Source organism: Megalops cyprinoides, chromosome 16 (assembly GCF_013368585.1).
Source record: "Megalops cyprinoides isolate fMegCyp1 chromosome 16, fMegCyp1.pri, whole genome shotgun sequence".
NCBI classification, from domain to species: Eukaryota; Metazoa; Chordata; class Actinopteri; order Elopiformes; family Megalopidae; genus Megalops; species Megalops cyprinoides.
In genome coordinates this window covers 3123044-3144758 of record NC_050598.1, presented here as the reverse complement: position 1 = coordinate 3144758, position 21715 = coordinate 3123044, and the positions used below count along the sequence as shown (strand labels likewise).

The 21715-nt window shown below is 41.8% G+C and overlaps 1 protein-coding gene across 2 annotated transcripts in view; it reads right to left on the bottom strand.

Moving 5' to 3' along the window:
* Positions 1–21340, bottom strand: part of slc24a6a (solute carrier family 24 member 6a) — a 51510-nt gene extending 30170 nt beyond the window's left edge. The window contains exons 1-3 of one of the 2 annotated variants that reach the window (XM_036548725.1): positions 21280–21340; positions 20828–21177; positions 3911–4021 (exon numbers count right to left, since the gene is read on the bottom strand). In XM_036548725.1, coding sequence (XP_036404618.1) covers positions 3911–4021; positions 20828–20936 — 220 coding nt within the window. In that variant the 5' untranslated portion in view covers positions 20937–21177; positions 21280–21340. Of the gene's footprint in view, positions 1–3910; positions 4022–20827 lie in introns of both variants that reach the window. The other variant, XM_036548726.1, reaches the window with a different exon arrangement.
* Positions 21341–21715: the final 375 nt, after the last annotated feature.

Sequence of the window (21715 nt, the reverse complement as noted above, 5' to 3'; positions counted from 1 at the left end):
AGGAGATGATTACACTCATGGCATGCTTATGCTAATAGCAACATTAGTGGCATTAGCTGCAAATCATATTATGGTTCAGAGTTTATTCTGTCATTCTGAGGGCTATTTATTGCCCTCTATGAGATGTAATTTACTGAGGAATATTTTAATTGTATATGGGTTTTATACATTGCATGTGTGTGTGTGTCATTACCGTGTACTTAAGCATGCACTGCAACACATTATTATGCTGTGCTTTTAAGATGGGTTAGCTACCTTGTAATCCAACAAGTGATTTGAACTACAGTGCTTTTGTTGTATGTTTGGATGAATCCATCTCCTGCCTGCGTAATTCACAGCAAGAAATGAACGAATGAAAACACAAGCACTGTGATCTCTGTGATGGCAGAAGCCCCAGAGCTATCAGATTCTCAACATTTTTGTCCCTGTATCGATGACTTCATTGTTGTCTATGACATTACAGGCCCTGATGACATCATCGCCTCACAGACAGCACATGTGCAGAGGAGTGCTGTACTAAACGTGTGTCTAATAGTGCTCTGCAATGCCACCCATGACTAACAGCACTGTCAGTCGGTTCTACTGGGTTGAAGGAAAGCATCTTCACAAAGCCACATTTTTATTTGAGATGTTTTTCACAACAGAGTATAAGATGTGAATTAAATTTAAACCTTTTCCAGGAAGTGTTCTATGAAACTGAGACAAAACACACAAATCCACCATAAAGGAAATTTTTTGGGTTTAGCTCTGGTTAACATGAACAGATTCAGAGACACACTTTGACTTCAATTCAAGATCACCATAACAATAGTTATTTGATTTTGAGTCTAGTGTTCCCTGTTGGATTAGGGTTACATATTTAGGTTTGGCTGGTAACTATATGAGGCATGGGAACACAACGCAAGCATTTTACTACTAAGTAGAGGCAGCAGTTTGGCATAGAAGTAAAGAGCAGGACTAACAACCCAAAGGTTTCTGGCAGGGTTCGAATTACGGGTGGAATTGGGGGGGTCTGACCCCCCCTAATTAAGACTTGGACCCCCCCAACAGCAGTGGCGGTGGATGAGCTGGAAACAAGGGAAAGCCCGACTACTACCTTTAAATTTATCATTACTTTCAACCTTTTCCCCCTTATCCTCCTTGATTAACAATAAAACAAATAATTCACAGAATAATCGACAACAATCGCATAATGAGAATAAATGCTTATGCTCACGAAACACCGCAGATTGTCTGAAATTTGTGTGCTATTGTGAAAGCTACAGCATGACATTGTTTAATTAACAAGGATGGCAATTTGAATAATTAAGTGGCAAGTAATCCCAAAGCTTTCTCTTAAATGTTTCACATTATAGCTTTCTTGTGTTACAAAATTCAAATTACAAAAGGGAGCTAAATGTAGTGAAATCGATTTAAATTACTGAGAATAAACTTTTAGGTTAGGTTGAGCGCAATGGACAATAACGTTCATGTTCATGTGTCATGAGCATTTAACGTAATTTAAATCGATAAATGCCATCCTTGTTAATTAAACAATCTCACGTTGTAGCTTTCGCAAGCACACAAACGACAGACAATCTGCCGTGTTTCGCAAGCATAAGCATTTATTCTAATTATGCTATTGGTGTCGATTATTCTGTGAATTATTTGTTTTATTGTTAATCAAGGAGGATAAAGGGGAACAGGATGAAAGTAATGATAAGATTTAAAGGTGGCAGTCGGGCATTCCCTTGTTTCCAGCTCACCCGCCGCCACTGCTGTTAGGGGGGTCCAAGTCTTAATTAGGGGGGTCAGACCCCCTCATTTCCACCTGTAATTCGAACCCTGGTTTCTGGGTCAATTCCCAGTTGGGTCATTGCTATCAGACCCTTAGGTGAGGTACCTAACCCAAATTGCCTCTGCAAAGACTCAGCTGTGTAAATGGAGAATGTGTAAAAATTCTGAGTCAGTTGCTCTGAAGAAAACTCTCTGCTAAGCAAAAATGGTGTGGATCAATACCACAATCAGTGACAAAAGGGCAGAGATGGAGAGAGCATGCCTGACATGTGTATCTTTTGTGAAATAAACTGGAAAATACTTTTGTGGAAAATGCAAATGCAAATGCATTTGTGGAAGACCTTGCATTGTAGTCTTGAAGCAAAAACAATATGCATGCATAATTGGGCATACTTGATGTCTGTGAGATGCAAAAAAGAAGTTGTTGCTAACACTTCAAAGCTGAAATGTATGTAAGACATATCATGAATTAATTTATGTAATAAGGTGACTGAAGCCAGGGTGTCATATTATGGCACTATGAGTAAGATTTTAAGATAATGCAGCTGACAATTCAAGAGAAATCAAGCAACCTCAGCACATTTGCCATAACAAATATGGCCAAGACATATTGTGACAAGAATTTAAAAATTATGCGAGTTATAGAGAAAGATAAACGAGCTGTAGGAACATAAACATGTATTAACCAGACATAATATGGGCACCAATGTGTGTGGCAAAACCGTCTGTAATTCAGATGCATAAGGCTGAACGCTTTGTGGACCTAATAGGCAAGTCATCCAAGAAAGCACATCTCCCTATCCAGTGCGCCACAACGCTACTATCAATTTCAACCGTACTATCAAAAATAACCTAACATCAGTAACCTTTGTTTTCAAAGTGTGAAGGTTGTATGAGAGAAAAGGCCTTTCAGCCAAGTAAAGTATATCATCTGGCCACCATCTTACTTGACGTGACAAAACTACAAGTTCAGATTCAGAAATCAACACAAATCTCACAAATGTCTTTGCAAGATTTAAACACTGTGCGAACGACTGAATAGGAGAAATGACCATAACCATATTATTGTATGTTTGCAATATCCAAACCATGTGAAACAATGAAAAAAGCTGATCAGCAGACTGCAGCCAGCCACTAGGCTGGGTTTTAGCAAATGCAATAAGGTAACCTATGTAGCCTATCCTCCGAACTCAACTGCATAAAAAATTTAGTTTTTCACCCTAAAATTAGTGCATAAACAAAATATACATGCCCACCAAGTTTCAATATTCTGCTGTCTTCTGTGTATAGGTAATGCCTTGAAAAAGTATTCAGACATTTGACAATTTTCACAAAAACAATGAAACTCAAAATTTATTATTTAAGGTGACACTGGTTTTATGTTAGAAAATATTTTTAAGAAAAATAAAGAAACTGTAAATAAAATACCACACTGAACGGAATTTCAATGTATCATTTGTAATTCTGTAAAATGTGAGAATTGGTCAAGGGTCTGAACACTATTGCAAGGCACTGTAAATGGATTTAGAGAGGAATTTACATGAGTGTGCCATAGAGGCCTGGCTCCCCAAAAAATATCCTGTGCATCTTCAGATTATTCACAAGATCCACACAATACCATGTCCCACCAGATCACTAACAGGCGTGATATAATTTTAGCATCATAAAAACACCAAGAAAAGAAAGGAAAAAAAACTGAGCAAGAACAAGAGGCTTCTACCGCCTACAGCCCTGAAGCAAAAAAAGTGACATGAACAAAGAAAATAGAAAGAAACAAACAGAGAAAACAATACGTTTTTAGGCTACTGTCTTCTTAGCCATAAGGCCTGAATGATATCCATCACATACTACCAGAACAGTTTGAAATCTTCAGTTCATACACTTACCTGTGCAGAAAAGAAGTATTTTTTTGTTTTCCACTGATTGAATAATTAGACTAATTTCATGTAGGGTGGCATCGCCGTGGTTTTCAGGGGAACAACAGTGTCTGTGAGGCAAGTGCTTAATTTCATAACAAACATATGCAGACCCATGTTCAAGCAAAGGTGTACCCAGATCAGTATAGGCTGTGACTCTCCAGGGGCTGATGAGAGGCTGGGGGCCAAGGTCAGGGGTCAGGCAGGGCAGCGCTTACCGGCACGGGGCTGGTCTGAAGTGTCGTTTTCTTCCTTCTCATGCATTAGTCTGCGCGTGGCCCAGTTCAGGGTGGGGTCACTGCTGCAGAGAGTGCTGGGGCAGTCTGGCTCTGTTGGGTTACAGATACATAGACTGTCACTGCAACCTGCATTACTACATTATTACTGTTAAACTAAATAACGATATTAATTATCATGTCACTCAGCAGACACACTCAAACAGATGGGCAATGGCTGACAATGACAGACACAATATCAAGCAAATCTTGAGTGCATGGACTCCAAGGAAGCGTACACAGTACATTTGTAATGTGGAATTGCAATTCATAAGAATCATTAAAACCAAATTTGGATGAAAGCTAGCTGCACAATGATGTCCAAAACAAGGTACCCGAGAGTATGAGAGTTGGGTAAATTGAGAGCAGTTGGTCAGACATGAGTCCCTGTTAAATTAGAGTCTGGCAAATTCAGAGGTAATGTGTAAAACGTGATGGTGTAAACTTGAAAGTTTTTCCTTTTCAGTAATAACAAAGTTCAAATTGCAACAAATAAATCCTCCGAAAATGTATCATTAATGAATGATTACACTCATGCAGAACAAAGAATGGGAGATGAACACAAGATAAGACAAATATCACATACTGAAGCCAAAAAGAATGGGGAATTAGGTATGATACTATTAAGATCAGAAAGGTGTCTAACTCAAAAGAAAATTACAAACTTTCTCTGGATCCTACAAAGTATGTTTGAGCCATTTAAATGGCAAAATAATGATCATGTTCAGTACTAATAATGATGTGCTATTACAAAAAAATGAGCAAAAGTTATATTTCACTCAATGCTTTCGGACATTTATCTTGGAAAAAATATGCTTCAGTTACATTACAGTCATTTAGCAGATGCTCTAATCCAGAGCAATTTACATAGGTTACAGTTTTATCCATTGACACAACTGCATGTTTACTAAGGCAATAGTGAATTAAGTACCTTGCCCAAGGGCACAACACCAGCTGAGAATCAAACCAGCAACCTTCCAGTTCTTACCACTACGCCACACTGCTGCCTAAGTTTGGTGTTGTTATAGATCTCCTGCCTTTCTCTCTGCTCAGTTAATCTCTTTGATGGGCTTCATCTGCACAACCTCAGAAGGACAAAGGCATCGATAAGATGAAGCCAGAGCCTTTCACTATCTGATAATCTCCAATAGTACCTGTGTTAAACAAAAAGGCCAAGACATCAATCACTGTCTTAAAGCTTTCCTGTTATTTACAGCTAAAGAAATTGTGCATTCATGTAATTACTTGATCCCAGAGGGTGATGTTACATTCAATTGCTTTCTCTTGTTTATCTGAGAAAATGCAGAATCTTTATACAACAAGTATTGGAGAAATAAGTCCTCGCCCAAATATAATACAATTCTTAAACATGCTTCCCATAATTGAGACATGTATGAACTCTACCACAAAACCAGAAAAAGATTAAACCAATTGGTCTTATATTCTAATCTTATTTTCCCTTTTCAGTCACTAAAATAAAGATTAGACCAGAATGAAATATTGACAAGAGAAATTTTTTGTCTCTTTTATTTCACAGATTCTCTAAAGAGGCTAAACATATGCTCATCCAAGGCACACTGTAAGCTAATGGAGATCAAGCTACTTGTTTAGTTATTTAACTGTCATTTACTATTATACTCATTTGTTATCATGCTGTGGCTTTCCTTTTTATCACTAATGTTTCTCATTTTTTTATTGTTCAGCACATTTTCTTCAACCTATTATTTATTTATTTATTTATTTTTACAAATAGGGCTTCCTGCCATGTTTTACAAAGCATTCCTTGGCTGTGCTATTTTATAGGCATGCAATTCCAAATAGGATTTAACTGATCTGTTTGGTAAAATTGAAGGCATATTTAAAAACCCAAAGAAAGCTTCCTTGTGATGGGACCATTGCCAGGCTGTTTTTCCATGTTCCCAAAGCCAAGTCCTTCGATATATTTGGAAGTCTTGGCTCTTAAAACAACAGAGCATTGGGTGAGTGTTTCCCATCAGGCTGGGCCCTAGGCTGCCACCCTGCTCTTCCCAGGAAACACTCGGCTTGGTTCTGCTCTGGGCATGGCGGTATGACTTTGACCTCACTGGTGAGATTTTCACAGCACAGACGAAGGGATGGTCAATGGCTGTTCATAGAGACAGTGTGTGTGTGTGTGTTTGTGTGTGTGTGTGTGTGTGAGTGCATGTGTGAGAGTGACTATGTTTGAGTGAATATGCATGAATGTGAAAGTGTGTATATGTGTGTGTGGGTGAAGGATCACAGAACAAGAAAAATAACACCAAAAAAGATTTAAGTTTGGCTCTCTGGGCACAAGCTGCGGGTAAAACATCAGGGACAAACAAACAGAGAGATCATGCGTCTCCCCACCCTCCATCTGCATGCAGTTACAACTCAAGGCACCTGGCAGACACCACCCCTCATTAAATCCCCACAAATCAATCGATAAGAAAAAAGAAACCACAACTCAAACATGGCAAGATGCTTTCTATACATCTCTTCTGGTTCCTATGGCAACCTGGCCCAAGCCAGTCACAGAGAGAGAGGGGAGGGGGGAGCGGAGGCCCAGTTGTGAGTTAGGATAGGCTCCTCAGGCTTAAACAGCCCTCATTTGCATCGTAAAACTAATCAGATCCAAAAATAGCCACAATAGGCTGACAGCCAGCTCATTACCATGTCTGTGGGGGCCTTTTTTTTTTTTTTAAACGAGCGGTTTATAAACAGGACATTGGGTGGGGTGGGGTGGGGAGGGGGGGGGTGTTAATGTATCAAAGGGAGGCGCCCATCCAAAAACTCAGTTCCTCCCCCAACAAAGTCCAGGTGTCTTTGTCAGGGAAAGCCAATTTGCTTGAGGTTATTACACACAGTAGTCGGATCTCTGGAGGTAAGAGTGGAAATACAAAACCTTGGACAGTGACATCTCAGAGCTCATAAACAAGAATTAGTCTGTAATATAATGTAGCCCTGTGGCACAGAAGTTCATAATACAATGTAGCACTGCGGCGTAGTAGTTAATAAGATTTTGTCATGTGGCATAGTGGTTAGTATTATAATGTTGAAGAGGATAGTGGTTGATTATAAAAATCCTGCTCTGTTGGTATAGGATTGATACAGGAGATAGGATTATTTTATAATCTTGTAGTACAAATACACATCCCAACTTCATTGCTGGTATTCAGTCTCCTCTCACCCATCCTGTCATAACTAAATTTAGGATGTGAAAGCTTGCGAATTCCCATCTGAAACTGATGTGCTGTCTATCGGTCGCTAAGCTTAGCTAACTGCGGGGTGTGCTAAAGTATGCCACTACACATGTAGACAATTAGCTAATCAATGCAAATAAAAACATGAGTAAGGGATAAAGCAACAGGCTTTACAAGGGGGGTGAGGGAACAGTTTCCACATGTAGAAGCAAAACGTATTTTTTTCAGGAGGTGTACCTGTTTGGTTTTTATGCAGTAAATAAGGAAGGAATATTTATCTTTCTAGGTTGCTAATATAGCTAGCTAGTGACTGCAGTCTTTCCACAGCACCATCACTCATATGGGATTGAGAAGAATATCAATTTAGCAGCTGTTGCCAGCTAGCCAGATAAACAAAACTCCTGTCACTAACAACTGTCATGGTATTGTAATGTTTCCTAGATACTCTTAAAACAGCTAGCCATGCTCCTTATGGTGAATATCTTAAGGCAATTATTAAGGCAGTCCAATACCTACCAATATCAATGTAATGCATGTGAGATATACACAGCAAGTCACTTACAATTAAGTGAATATTCACAAGTCATACTTTACTCCTGTATAAATACCTATATACCATATATCACTGGAAAGGTGGATGCCATCAGCAGTCAGTTCTCCACTTCACACATTCACAGTCAGTCTCCACCCACATGCAATACACTACTGACCACTTTCTCTTCTATCTCTGAGGCTGACGTCTCTAAGCTGCTACTCTCCAACCGACCCACCACCTGCCCCCTGGATCCTATCCCCTCCCATCTCCTACAGGCTATCTCTCCCACACTCTTGCCCACACTCACTCACATTATCAACACATCACTCACAACTGGCACCTTTCCCTCCCCGTCTACGCAGGCTAGGGTAACCCCACTGCTCAAAAAATCTATGCTTAGCCCCTCCCAAATAGAAAACTACAGACCCATCTCTCTCCTCCCGTTCCTATCTGAAATCCTTCAATGAGCTGTTTTCACCCAGGTCTCTGCTTTTCTATTCCAGAACGACCTGATGGACTCCAATCAGTCAGGATTCAAAACCGGCCACTCCATCGAAACGGCCCTCCTGTCTGTTGTCGACACCCTGAGGGTGGCGAGAGCTGCCTCCATGTTGTCAGCCCTCATCCTTCCAGACCTGTTCGCTGCATTCCACACTGTGAACCAGATCCTCCTGTCCACCCTCACTGAAATGGGCATCGCCAGCACTGCACTTTGCTGGTTCGAGTCCTACTTCACAGACAGATCATTTCAGGTATTCTGGAGGGGAGGGAAGTCCAAGCCCCACCGGCTAACCACTGGCGTATCTCAGGGATTGGTGATTGGTGCTTCCCTCCTCTGGATCAGATAATCTAGGTGCATGGCTTCTCCTACCACTGCAATGCCGATGACACCCAGCTCTACCTCTCGTTCCAACCTGATGACCTCACTGTCTCAGCGCGGATCTCTGCCTGTCTTTCAGATATCTCAGCCTGGATGAGGGAACGCCACCTTCAACTCAACTTATCCAAGACTGAGCTCCTGGTGATCCCAGCTGGCCTGTCGATCCAGCACGACATCAATGTTCAACTCAGCTCAACAACACTGACTGCGTCTAGGTCTGCAAGGAACCTGGGGTAGTGATTGATGACCAGCTGAGATTTACTGACCACATCGCCATGACTACCATATCATGCAGATTTGTGTTGTACAATATCAGGAAGATCAGGCCCTACCTATCCAAGCATGCTGCACAGCTCCTTGTCCAGGCACTGGTCATCTCAAGACTGGACTACTGCAATGCTCTTTTGGCCGGCCAACCTGCATGCACTATCAAACCTCTGCAGTTGATATAGAACGCAGTTTTCAACCAACCAAAAAGGGCTCATGTTACACCCCTCTTAGTCTCACTCCACTGGCTTCCTGTAGCTGCCCACATCAGGTTCAAGGCCTTGGTGTTCATGTACAGGGTGACCAACAAAACTGCACCTAAGTACCTGAACTCACTGCTGCAACCCTATGTTCCTTCCTGACTGCTACGCTCTGCCACCGAACGGCGCCTGGTGGTCCCGTCGCATCGTGGCGTTAAATCACTATCTAGGACTTTCTTCGCCGTTGTCCCCCGTTGGTGGAATGAACTTCCACACCTCATCCGTTCAGTCCCTCTCTGTCTTCAAGAGACATCTGAAGACACAGCTCTTCCGCTCTCACCTGAGCACCTGAAACACCTCCCCCTATCTCCTATTAAACTATATTTAAAAAAAGAAAAGTTATGGTTTGGCTGTAACAGTCTAACATATTGATTTGGTATAATGGTTTTGTTGTAATGGTTTAAACGTAAAGGTTTGGTTGTAATGGTTTGGTTGCAATGGCTCTCACTAGCTTTTCCTGCTAGTTGGTACCTTGCCTGGCCAACCTTTGTCATGCAGTACTTCTAATATTGTGACTCTGTATGGTTTTTCGCTTGTATTGTACCTCACTTGCAAGTCGCTTTGGATAAAAGCATCTGCCAAATTAATATATGTATGTATATGAATGTAAATGTAAATATTGAAACATACTTAAACTCACAAGGTACAGTGTAAGTATGTCATACTGTGGGAGGCAAATCAAGCTGCTAGCTACAAGGCTTTAATCTTTGAGAAAAGCAGATCTTTATAGTATATGGATGCAATAATGTGATGATCCATGTCCACTTTAGACCATCTCGATGATATGCAGACTGAGCAGCACCTCCTGTAAGGTGATACTGTGGAACACGTAGACGGTCTTACGACCAGAGATCAATGGTAGAACATGTCCACACATGCTAAGGATAAAATAACAGTTCACAGTTCAGTGAACGATGACACTGGAGACAGAGACAGAGACACACTAGGTCAAAACAGAGCTGTGTTAGCTGCCTCTGTGGACTTTCTCTCTCTTGATTTCAGTGTATTTCTTGTGTCATAAATCAAGATTTTGTGTCATGACACCATTCACAGTGGCATTGTGGCAAGTGTTTTAAATGTGGATCTGAACCTGACTGTTATGAACCAGGGACTGTCTGTAATAATCCTTTGCAGTTTTATAGATAATTTTTATTTTTGTTACTATACCTGATGCTCTGAGGTGGAACTACACATTAACTACACATTTGACAGCGTGTTCATCTTTCCAGCAATGGTTTTAATATCTGGACCAAATTCAAAATACAAAAGCCTTTTCCATGGCAGGCTATAATGTTGTTCAGAAAATGCAAAAACTTGAATCTGTTTCTTCTCTTGAACCCCTTATCTCAGCTGCAGCTCTGTTGGAAGTACTGCTGCCATTGAAGCCATTTCAAATAGAACATTTGAAAAATGGATGCCTTTCACTCAATCCAAAAAAGTTAGAACAACTATTTTTGATATAGAAGAGTCGGGACCTTCAGAAATGTGCAATAACTTCGGTTATGACGGGAAGCCATAGTTAGTGTCACCTGTCTGTACTGGCCAAAGGCTTTTTCTATGATGTCTCTTTGGGGCAGGACAGGATTTGGCAATTTAAGGAAATAATAGAAATATGAGAGACTCGACTGTGCCTGTGCTTCCAGGCACATAATGTTCTCTCATCGCTCATGAGGATGCAACCGAATCCCTTCCTCACAGAATTTGGCAGTGTTATGTGGGTAACCTCCAATAAACTGTTCATTAAAACCAAGCAGGGAGACCAAGCATTTCACAACCAATCCCAATTCCAGAGTGGGGGACCAAATGTGAGAGGGACCCCAATACGAGCCTTCGGGACCAGAGTTGCGTACCTCCTCTGAGGACAATGTGTGTCCCAGCTCTTCTCTCCCCTCAGCATACTGGATTTGTTTTCTGGCACCCCCCACCCACCCCCTGGCTCTGCGACTCCTCAGCTTTCACACCAAACCCATCACATGTGGTGAGGCGCGAAGCCAAACCCTCACCATCAACTCTGTGAAACCAATACATCTGCTGCCTCTCTGTCTCTGTCTCTTACTCTTTTCTCTATCTCTCTTTCTCTGCCTCTTTTCTCTCTCACTCTTTCCCTCTCCCTGTCTCATTTCAATTCAATGGTGCTTTGTTGACATCACAAACAGAAGCAGTCCTGCCAAAGCAATAATGAACGATATACGATATAATTACAATAATACAGAGTAAAAGAAAGCACACATTCTAACATATACATACGTCATAAGTGGGAATATAATCAATGTAAGAGACATATGCGTACGCCCCCACACACATACACACACACACACACACACACACACATATATGTATATATATATATATATATACATATATGTGTTAGTATATGTGTATATATATATATATATATATATATATATATATATATATATATATATATATATATATATATTTTATATAGAACATCTCTTTCTCTGTCTCTCTTTCTTTCTCTCTGCTCAGCGTTGCTTGGAGGGTTGCAATTGAGACCTCCCTTTACACGACTGCTTTCATCCTGCAGTCAATTTACTTTTTGTGGGAGAGGGATATGGAGCATCCCTACCCACAGATCTCCAGGGCCTGGCAGCTGCAGGTCTAAATACCCATAGTGCTCTGGGGTTTTTCTCCCAAGCAGCGCTAATGGCTTCACTGGGATAAGCAAACTGCTTCTTGTTCCACTGTGCTAATTGAATAGCTGCTAATAAAGCCACCGGGGCCCAGTACAGGCGTGGCCTGCACCCTCAGTGGCTGCCTAGGGAGAGCGAGACTTCCCAAGGTCACAGTCATGACCTTTCACCTGATTTTAATGCCAGATACTCCAAATCCAAATTTCCCAGCCTCAGGCCAAAGAATACAAGATTAGGCTAGGTGCCAAATGCTACCTGTGTCAATACTCTGGCCGCCTAGTTGTTGTGTTTATGTTCTCCCCATCTGTCTGTATGGTCCATGTGCTTTTGTTTATTGTTTTTCCTTGTATTCCAGCCCTGCCCCGCTCTCTGCCCCGTCTACGCCCACCTGATTACCTCATCACCTGCCAGCCTGCCCACCTCCTTCCCATCACCTCGTCAGCCCAGCCCTATATCTACCCTGCTTGTCTCTGTCCTGTTGCCAGTTCATTGCAGTGTTTTGTGCCTGTTTCATTCCCGCCATATTTTTTCCTGATAGCTTTCCTGTTTCGACCCTGCCTGTGCCTCGACGTTGTTCCTGCCTGCCGCCTTGTCCTGATTGCCTGATTTACCTGCCCTTCTGGTTCCCGACCCTGCCTGTTCCTGTTTTCTGCCCCGGTTTGCCCACGATCTGCCTGCCTGGTCTTGACACTGCCTGTTCAGTATTTGTGATTTAGTCCAACGATTTCATTAAAGCCACTTGGAACCCAAAGCTATCATGGTCTGTGTCTGAGTCCTTGCCTGAGCCCTGACAACCTGACCCTATCAAAAAGTGTCATTTTTCCAGTAATGAATCCGCAATCTTGTTGATGTGGTCTTGCCACTAAAAGCCTCAAACTGTAAGCTTTCTAGACACAAGAGGTTGACTGCTGTGGTCTCTCAGCTTGCTGTTGCTCTAAAGTGACACCTGACAACAGATGATCTCAGATACTCACAATGAGGCTGGCAGCACAAAAGGCATTTCATGGCTGAAAACATTAAATGCTGATGGAACCAGAGGTAGCATGACTCTCAAAGGTGTTTATTCATACAAAAAAGATATTCAGTTGAAATTTAATGGCAAAAAGGATATGCTTGAGCAATTAAATGGAATGAGTTCCATTTCACTTAGCTTTATTACAGTAAATAATTTCACATTGTCTCCACTGCCTTGCTTAATGTTTTCTCCATCTGATTTTATTTTCTTGCTTATGCTATGACAGCGGTCACTCTTCAGTCACATACCCAGGTGAGACCTGCTTGGATCCAGGGCTGAGGAATATCAGGAATGCAATTCACACTTGCCTTGTGGATAAAAGGTTGACCTGAAGCAGTTTTGTTTGTGTTTGCTGTGTACTGCGTTTGCTGGGAAGTGTTTGCATCGTTGCACTGGATCTCATGTAGAGGCCAATGAATTTGAATGAGACAGAGCACATTAGTTGCAGATTGCTGCACATATGGCCACGCACACATTAAGAAACTACAAAACCAAGCTTCTGTGTGCATAAAAGTGGTGCAAGTGGTGCCAAGACCAGAGATTCATGTATACCATAATGAAATTACTGCTACTCGTTGGCATTCTTACAAACTCTGACCAATACAGAGCAATGGAACAACACAGCAACACTACCACCAGACGGAAGCATTATCATTGGACAGGAAGCAGACACAGCTGAATTAGCATTGGACAGGTGGCAGTTACAGCTCATTGGACAGTTGGACAGTGGTGTATATGAGTTTACCACACAGCGCTGATGCCCCGGGGTCATGAGCTGAGGGGATGCACCGTATATCCCTGTGTCTGTGCACCTGAATAGCCTCAGGTATGAAGGCTCTCTCACTGGTTGTTACCAGCATCTGTACAGCAGACACTTCACTGGCATCCCCAGGCCTCAGACCACAGCCACAGAAATAATCTTTGTTGAGTGTTTCCTTATTCTTCACAACGACTAGCAACAGTGTGACAGGCTAGGGTAAGGAAACAGAGCTTGCAACTAAAACGATATCAGTTGGATTCCCAGGGGAAGCACTGCTGTTGTACCCTTGGGTAAGGTACTTAACTTGAACTGCCTCAGTAAATATCCAGCTATATAAATGAATAATGTGTAAAAACTGGAAGCTATGGAAGTCACTCTGGATAGGCTTAAGGACTCTAGTGTGTATGGCCCACCAATGTGAGATTCTTCCTTCTCTCCAAACCCCCTATGATCAGCTAAATCTAAAACTTTTTCATAAAGGGAAATATTAGCTGCAAACTAGGCCTAAATCTGGGATTTGGTGTATACCAAATTTTAAAACTTGGGCAAACACACACACACACACACACACACACATTGAGGACAAATTTTCCTCTGAACAACATGATGAGTGTACACAATATATAGTTACACGTGAGATTACCAAAACGAAAGTGTGAACCATCATAGTATATTCAGGATGCAGTCACTGCAGTCAGCATGCATTAAACATGAGCTATATTTTTACACAGTTTCAACATGTTGAGCAACAGAAATCCCAAGAGTGAGTCTCTAGAGTGGAAGGAAAGAGGGAGTCAAGAATATGAATACTGAAAAAACAAAACATCTCCATTATTCATAAACCAGAGAAATATTTATATGTTTTTTTTCTGACAAGTGTTTCTGGGTTAACATAAACAACAAACACTGTTGAGATGATAACAGTTGAAATGGAAAGAAATTAAAAATGCCTGGGCGTCTTAAAAATAGATCAATGGACTAAACAATGATCAAAAACGAAGTTTCTTATTCACTGTTTCTAGTGTTTCCTTGAGCTGTCAGTTAGAAACCGCCTCTCGTTAAAAACGTAACGTTCGCCAATTTTCACATCTCCCAGAGGACCCAATTACAACCAGCTACCGAGGAGGAACGCAGCTTCAAGGTATCGTGGGGGCAGGGGAGGGACAAAGACATGGACCTGCCACTCACACATCCCCATTCGTCATGCTTCTAAGAGAATTATGCAGATGCCTTTTTTTTGAAGTCTAATTCATTCATATGCTGTTTCAAATAAGAAAAAAGGATAATAATTTTTTATTCACAAATATTTCATCTGGTTAACTGCAGACGGACTGCTTCTTTGCAAAATCACATGATATTCAGTTGCCAGCTTTTCGGCCACAGGAGACATTCAGAAACTACATAAACATGTTTGTGACGTAAGAGACACACTTTAAGATGTTGCTCCAAGGAATTACTTTTCAGATATACAAACATTATGATAAATCTATAAATATATTGTGGATGTGATCTAATATCCTCAACCGTTAAAATTCAGTTTTCCTATTATAGTTCTACTCCACCCCTTCTGTGTTACATGTCCTTTACAGGCACAGTTCAGTAGGGCTTTCTCCATGATTCATTTAACCAATAAAATCAACCAATAATCATCTGTCCTTAGACATACAGGAGTTGGGCCTTGGGGGGCCAGTAATGCTTGATGACCTTTTCTCTCATTGCCACTGTTGACTGTCCTGTGATCTGTACTGCATGCTTTCATTACATCAGTGAGCTATGTGAAACTGAGCTGAAAAATGTTACAGGTGCATTTTGCAATTATTGCAATCATTCAACGTGTGACTTTTCTGAAAAGTATGGACTGGTCTGATTAATTCTGAATAACAGTGACATCGTGATGTAAGTTAGAGTGCAACTCCTCGATACTGCTCTTAAATACATTCAATTATACCTTGTTGAATATTTAATAGTTTTGCTCTTTCCCACTAAATGTTTATATTTATTGATTAAATGTTATTAAATGATGATATTTAAGAGACTATAGGTCTATCAGCAAGTTTTTTGGTTTTATTGAGAAACACAAAATACATATTTGTTAAGCCAAACACAGCTGTGCAAAACTAACTGTTTAACAAGGGGAGCACAAATGAGACCTGTTGAGGAAGGAACTTGATCTAATGGGCTCCTGTTGTCACCAAATCTTAATTGTGTTGTAGGCCTATGACATTTTCTGCAGGATTCAGCCCTAGATTTTCCATACTTAACAAAGGCTGCCATTATCTATCCCTGGGAGAAGCACTAACTCCTCATTTGCAGTACATCAATCAGATCCAGAACTGCCCTGACACAAACCTACTGTATGTATGTTAGGTCTTCAAAGGAATCACCCTCATGTGTTCTGCAAATATGAGACCCCAACACTTGTATGCATTATAAGACTTCTCCTCCCTGAACTGCTGGTAGGAGTAGGCGGGGCATGGGGTAGCCTCTTTTCCCACTCCTGAGGGGCCACCAGAAGGCACAACCTCTTCACCTGTCCCTGTGACCTTCGTGGAGTGTTGCCTGCAGTGCCCTTGTCGCTCTGCACTGAGGGGCCCCAGGTGGAACCACCCCCCTCTTGGCCACCAGGGGGTGCCACCTTCTCCCAGTCCTGTCATTGCAGCAGAGGGCTGTTCCCGTGGCTGAGACATAGTAGCCACTGTCTGTTCAGGATCCCAGGTACCTCAGCAGGCCAGGAATGCTGCAGGACCATGGACAGCTCCAGCCCTTCTCACACACATGGCGGTTACTTGCTACTAGTAACTGCAGCTGCAGGTCATCAAGAATCACTGCAGCTAGTTACTAATAATTGCAGATGGTTACTAATCACTGCAGCTAATTACTGATCACTCCAGATAGTTGCTAATCACTGCAGCTTGTCACTAATCGATGAAGCTAGTTAGTAATCATTTCAGCTTGTCACTACCCACTCCAGCTAGTTAGTCATTGCAGTTGCTGCCTGCCTCACTGGTAGATCATATAGAGAAGACTTGTGCTCCTGTAAATTTTAATCTGTAGGTTTCTCTTTTAGACTTCTGCTCAACGACTGCAACTCAGTAGACCTCTTTGTGTGTCCTTGGTCAATTTTGCCTTTATCCCACATTAGGAGAAGATAAACAGCCAACATTTACCAATAGTGTCTTTTGTCCATGTGTATCTCTTCACTCCCTAGCAAGGTGGTTACTCATGCATACACCCTGTATATACCTCCATATTTTTTGATACTCCGTATTAAACAGAACATTAATTTAGTGCCCTATTTCTCTGTTTCATCTGAGATTTGGATGAATATTTTGGAACACTGTCATATTGGGATGACAACGATGCCTTCTTACCCAAGCTTAAGCTTCCTGGCAGAGGGAACCAGGGTTTCAGCCAAAATGTCCCAGTGCATGTTGGAGGTCATGACTCTTTCTATCTTTACAAGGGCTAGACAAAGAGCAACCCCAAAACATCACACAACCCATGTCATGTTTCACAGTGGTCACGGGGTCCTCCCTAAACATAAACCTCATCATTTTACACTAACACAACATTAATGAACACATCTGTTATAATACATGCTTCCAAACTGAAATTCCCCCTCATTTTGGCTTACCTTCAGAGTTCTTTATTGCAAGGATGCACTCATGTAGGGACCTTCTGACTCTCTGTATCCTGAATATGCAAGTTGTTTCTGAGCTCTTTAACTGTTGTCTTTACTCAGTTACTAGCCAAACCATTTGTCTCAAGGCATGTGATGGCAGGGAACACTTGCATTCTCTTCCCTGGAGCTTGTGGAGGTCAATGACCCTTTGCCCTTAGTCTTTGGAGAGCTCTCTATCCTTAACCCTGGCAATGCATACTGTGGGTGTATTTCTTCTGTGTGTTACTTCCTTTTATACCCAGGGAAACACGAACCCTTTGGAGACCTCTACACACAGTTTCCATCGAACTTCAAAAAAGCAGATTATATATTTTGTTGGATTTTACTCAAAAAGAAAAAACGTTTCTGACATAAAATATGTTATGTGTGTACAATGTGACTTCGTTCTGTGCAATGCTATTAAGGTCTGAATATTACTCTAAAAATGCATAAGCAGGAAAGAAATATCTATCTTTTCCAGTTACATCACATTTTTCATTTTTATTTAGTCAGGGGCATGAATAAATATGGAGGACTTCATTTAAATAGACAATCGTCATTTCATGATGATGCAGTTTATAGCAAAGCAAGTTTAAAGCAGTCATAAAAATGTCACAATTACTTATATCATAACCTAAAATCCAGAACATCTGATAAGATGACAAAGACACTTTTCCAATCAGAGGTTTCCGCACGAGTTTGTGGTGCTGTCTCTCTTATTTTAGTTTGCTGTTTTTCCCTCAGTGAGCTTGCAAGGGGGAGAAGCTGTGGGAGATTGATGTCTTTCATCCTTTCAGCAGATATCATCTGTCTCGCTCCCAAATAGGTGCCCATCCAAGGGCTCTGATTTGCATCTCACCATTTCCCACATCCTCCCATTCTCAAACCGCCACGCAGCGTGCATCACAGAATGAATATTTACACTGTGATCCATGTGTGCTTATATTTAAAAATGCAACTATTTGAATATATGGCCTAATCCAATATTCATCTAGGCAGTGCTCAGAAACGTGACCTTGGCCTATACCATTGCATCTGTAAGGACCATTCCTACCCGTCTACCCATCCACTTTCTAATGTAATTAGTCCACATACACACACACACACACACACACATGCACACACACTTGCATATGTGTACGCAAAACTGCAAAATTTTATAGGCAAATTTTATAAACTGGTAAGCATATAAAAAATTTAATTTAATTTAATCCCTGGGTGACTGGAAGTAGTGCAGTTGTAGTGTTTTTCATTTTGGCTTTGCTCTTGCTTGTTTAATGGAAAAAATCATTACCATGGGAGGCCAGTAAGACAGAATGCCTGAATTCTCCCTGATTTCACATTAATCTATGAATTGAAAAGCTCACTGGTATTATGGCATATTATTATGGCTCAAAAAAGTGTTATGTTTGCTATTTTACCCAAATATATTCTAGAACTGCAAGATATATTCACTTTTTGTTTTTTTTCAGTAGTTAGTTTGAAAAATCCAGTTTCAGTCTGGAGGGGCCTGGGAGGTTTTGGTTCAGGGAGGAATGTGGCACACATGTCACATGTTCTGACAATGCCATTGCATTGGTACATTGGCAGCAGTGTGGTGTAGTAGTAAGGAGCAGGGCACATAACTTAAAGGTTGCTGGTTCGATTCCCTGCTGGGGCACTGCCGTAGTACCCTTGGGCAAGGTACTTATTCCACAAATGCCTCAGTAAATATCCAGCTGTATAAGTGGACAAATTGTAGTCAGTTGCTCTGGATGGAAACATCTGCTAAATGATAATAATGTAATGTACCCTGAAATGAGAAATGTGTTGATACTTATACTGTGCCATGAGTTGCAGCCAATTACAAAGTAATGAGAAGAGGAATGTGTAAAGACAAGAAGGGGCCATTCAGCCAATATCAGTTCATTGTTTCCCTGCAGTGGAGAGTGAGGTTTTTTTTTCATTTTTTTTTAGTTTGGTTTTGAATGATACCAGAGCAGTATTGTTCTCACTGAGTCCTTTGTTTCCCACTCTAATGACCATCCTACATAAAAGACCTCCTTTATCATATAGACCTTCCACTTAGTAGACACCTTCACACAGAGTGAGTCACACAGGCTACTTATCATCCATTTACACTGCTGTGTATTTGCTGATACAGTCCAGACTAAGTGGGAATTGAACCAGCAACCTCTTAGACAAAAACCCTGCTCCTTATCACTACTTCACACAGTTGCCCTACACCTCTGCCAGTCTCGCTGCAGACCCCTCCCCCCAACACCCTGACTACCCACAGGTGGCCACCAGGGTCCTTGTCTTTCCAGCAGCATTGTCTTTATTCTGTGCTCGAGTGGAGTGTCGCGGGGACTTATTAACGATCCATTCAGAGAGACTCCGAGCACTCGGCTCTCCATCATCCGCTCAAACAAGAGAGGGGCGCAGAGAGGAGCATCGTCTCTATGGCATGCAGGGGACCAATTACACCTCTAGAATAAAGGACGGGCCCATGGCCCTTTCTTCAGGTGCAGAGCAGAAATCAGACCCCCGACAAAAGGCCGGGCTGGGGTGTAATTATGTGGAATTAGACACCCTGTCAGTAACAGTTTAACAAGGACGGCTTCCTGAGCAAGGCGCGAGAGACACCTCTGCACAATGCCACCGGCCAGAGGGGGGTGCAGCAGAGGTGTAGCCCCTGGGGGGGTGGGGGGTGGGGGGGGGGGGGGGGGGGGGGGGGATGTGTGTTAAAGGCAGTACATCTAATTGTGTGGTGCTGAGAAAGGGCTAGGAATAAAGCACTGAGCTGTGTCCCTGGAATGTGGGTTCAATTTTATTATCATTATTATTATTATTGGTTCAGAGCTGTTTAAGCCTCTTTTGGTCTGAGCTTGTATATATGTATATATATATATAAATATATGATTTACTCCAGGATCAAACTACGACTAAGACAGTTTAATGTATTAATTGCTTTCTGATATTTGTATCTTTGATCATATATATTTCGAAATTATTAGTCCTCTACAGTTTTCGTCATTTCTTCCAGTAAACGTAGTCCAATCTATACCACAAGCATACTATGAAAAACATAAAATGATAAATTACCATTTTCAGTATAAATCGTCTTGGCGGCATTTATGCACTGATTGACCTGTTTAAAGTAGTGAATTTATACATATTGACATGTTGCTTTGAGATGTAAAATTTCCATGACATTTGATGCATAGAGGTCAATATTTAAAAAGTTTAAACCGAACTGCCCCACTTGTCTCATCTTGCTGATAAATGATGTGCGTGTGATGAGCGCGTACATATTGTACACGCGCGACAGGAACACATGTAAGCGCTGTCTAATCTTCACATGTAAGCCTGTGTGTGCGCACGTCATACTAGCAAATGAGTCAAGTAAACGAAAATGTGCCGGCAAACCTGTATGATTAACTCAACCTCTCTTTACCAATATCAGTCCTGTTCGGCGACATATCGTGGTTATCTCGTGGAATTTGTGATGTCGGTTTCATTTTTCAGTAGGCTAAAGGCGTAACGAAAGCTGTAAACTGTAAACTATCGATCAGGAGTGTCCCTCGGGAATCACTGTGCTTATTTTCTGCTTTTGAGGAGAGCCGGATACAATTAACGAACAACTCACCTGTTACGTGCATGATTTGTGCCAGCCAGGTGGCGGCTATGAGTCCTACTCCACAGCAGCAAAGCCGACGGAACAGCCGCCGTCTTCTGGTCCTCAACGCCGCCTTCATCCTGTCGTTGGTCGCTCCTTTCAGAACATGCCTGTTAAAGCGGAGGCCTCTTCTGTTTTTTATATTACTATTATATCAAGAGAAAGGTTTGTGTAACCGACCTGAATCCTCAACGTTTGCTTTATCATATATCAATTAATCACGATGCCTTTTCAAACCCCAGCATCCTTCATTTTGGGGCTCGCTTGTTTCATTCAGCGTTCGCGCAGCATCCCTCTCACAGACGTCCCCTTCCACCCGCCTAGAATTAAAAAGAGGGGAGGGAAAAGAAGTCTGGTTACGACAACCGCTTTCTGGTGTAGGACCAACAGACGGAGTGGGCGAGAGAGGGATTCTCACTCACTCAGCAGCTCACGCACCGCCGGCCGTGCCAGTCTGCAGCGGTTCGATCCACTCCCACTCACTACACCACACCTCCTTCCCCCGGTTCCCAGGTCTCCGTCGTTGTGAACGTCTTCTTGCGCGTTCAAGGAACCACCGCTAGGAGGCGACAAGGAGGCGTTGCGGGAGAGCTTGACATATGTGTTCCCGAAAAACGATTAAACATCTTGTTTCTTTGCAATAAAATACGTTAATATTTAGTTGTTTTGGGGATTGTCACATTTGTTTACATTTTTTCCTGTGTGCTCTCTGTTAGCCTGCTTTGGGAAAAATTCCTAATTTGATTAAGATTGTATGACTGAACTGATACCACAACCCAGGTATGCGGAAAAGCACTGCTGAACGAGACCCCATGTTCGTCAGACTGGAAGATATTTATTTATTAATAATATTTTAAA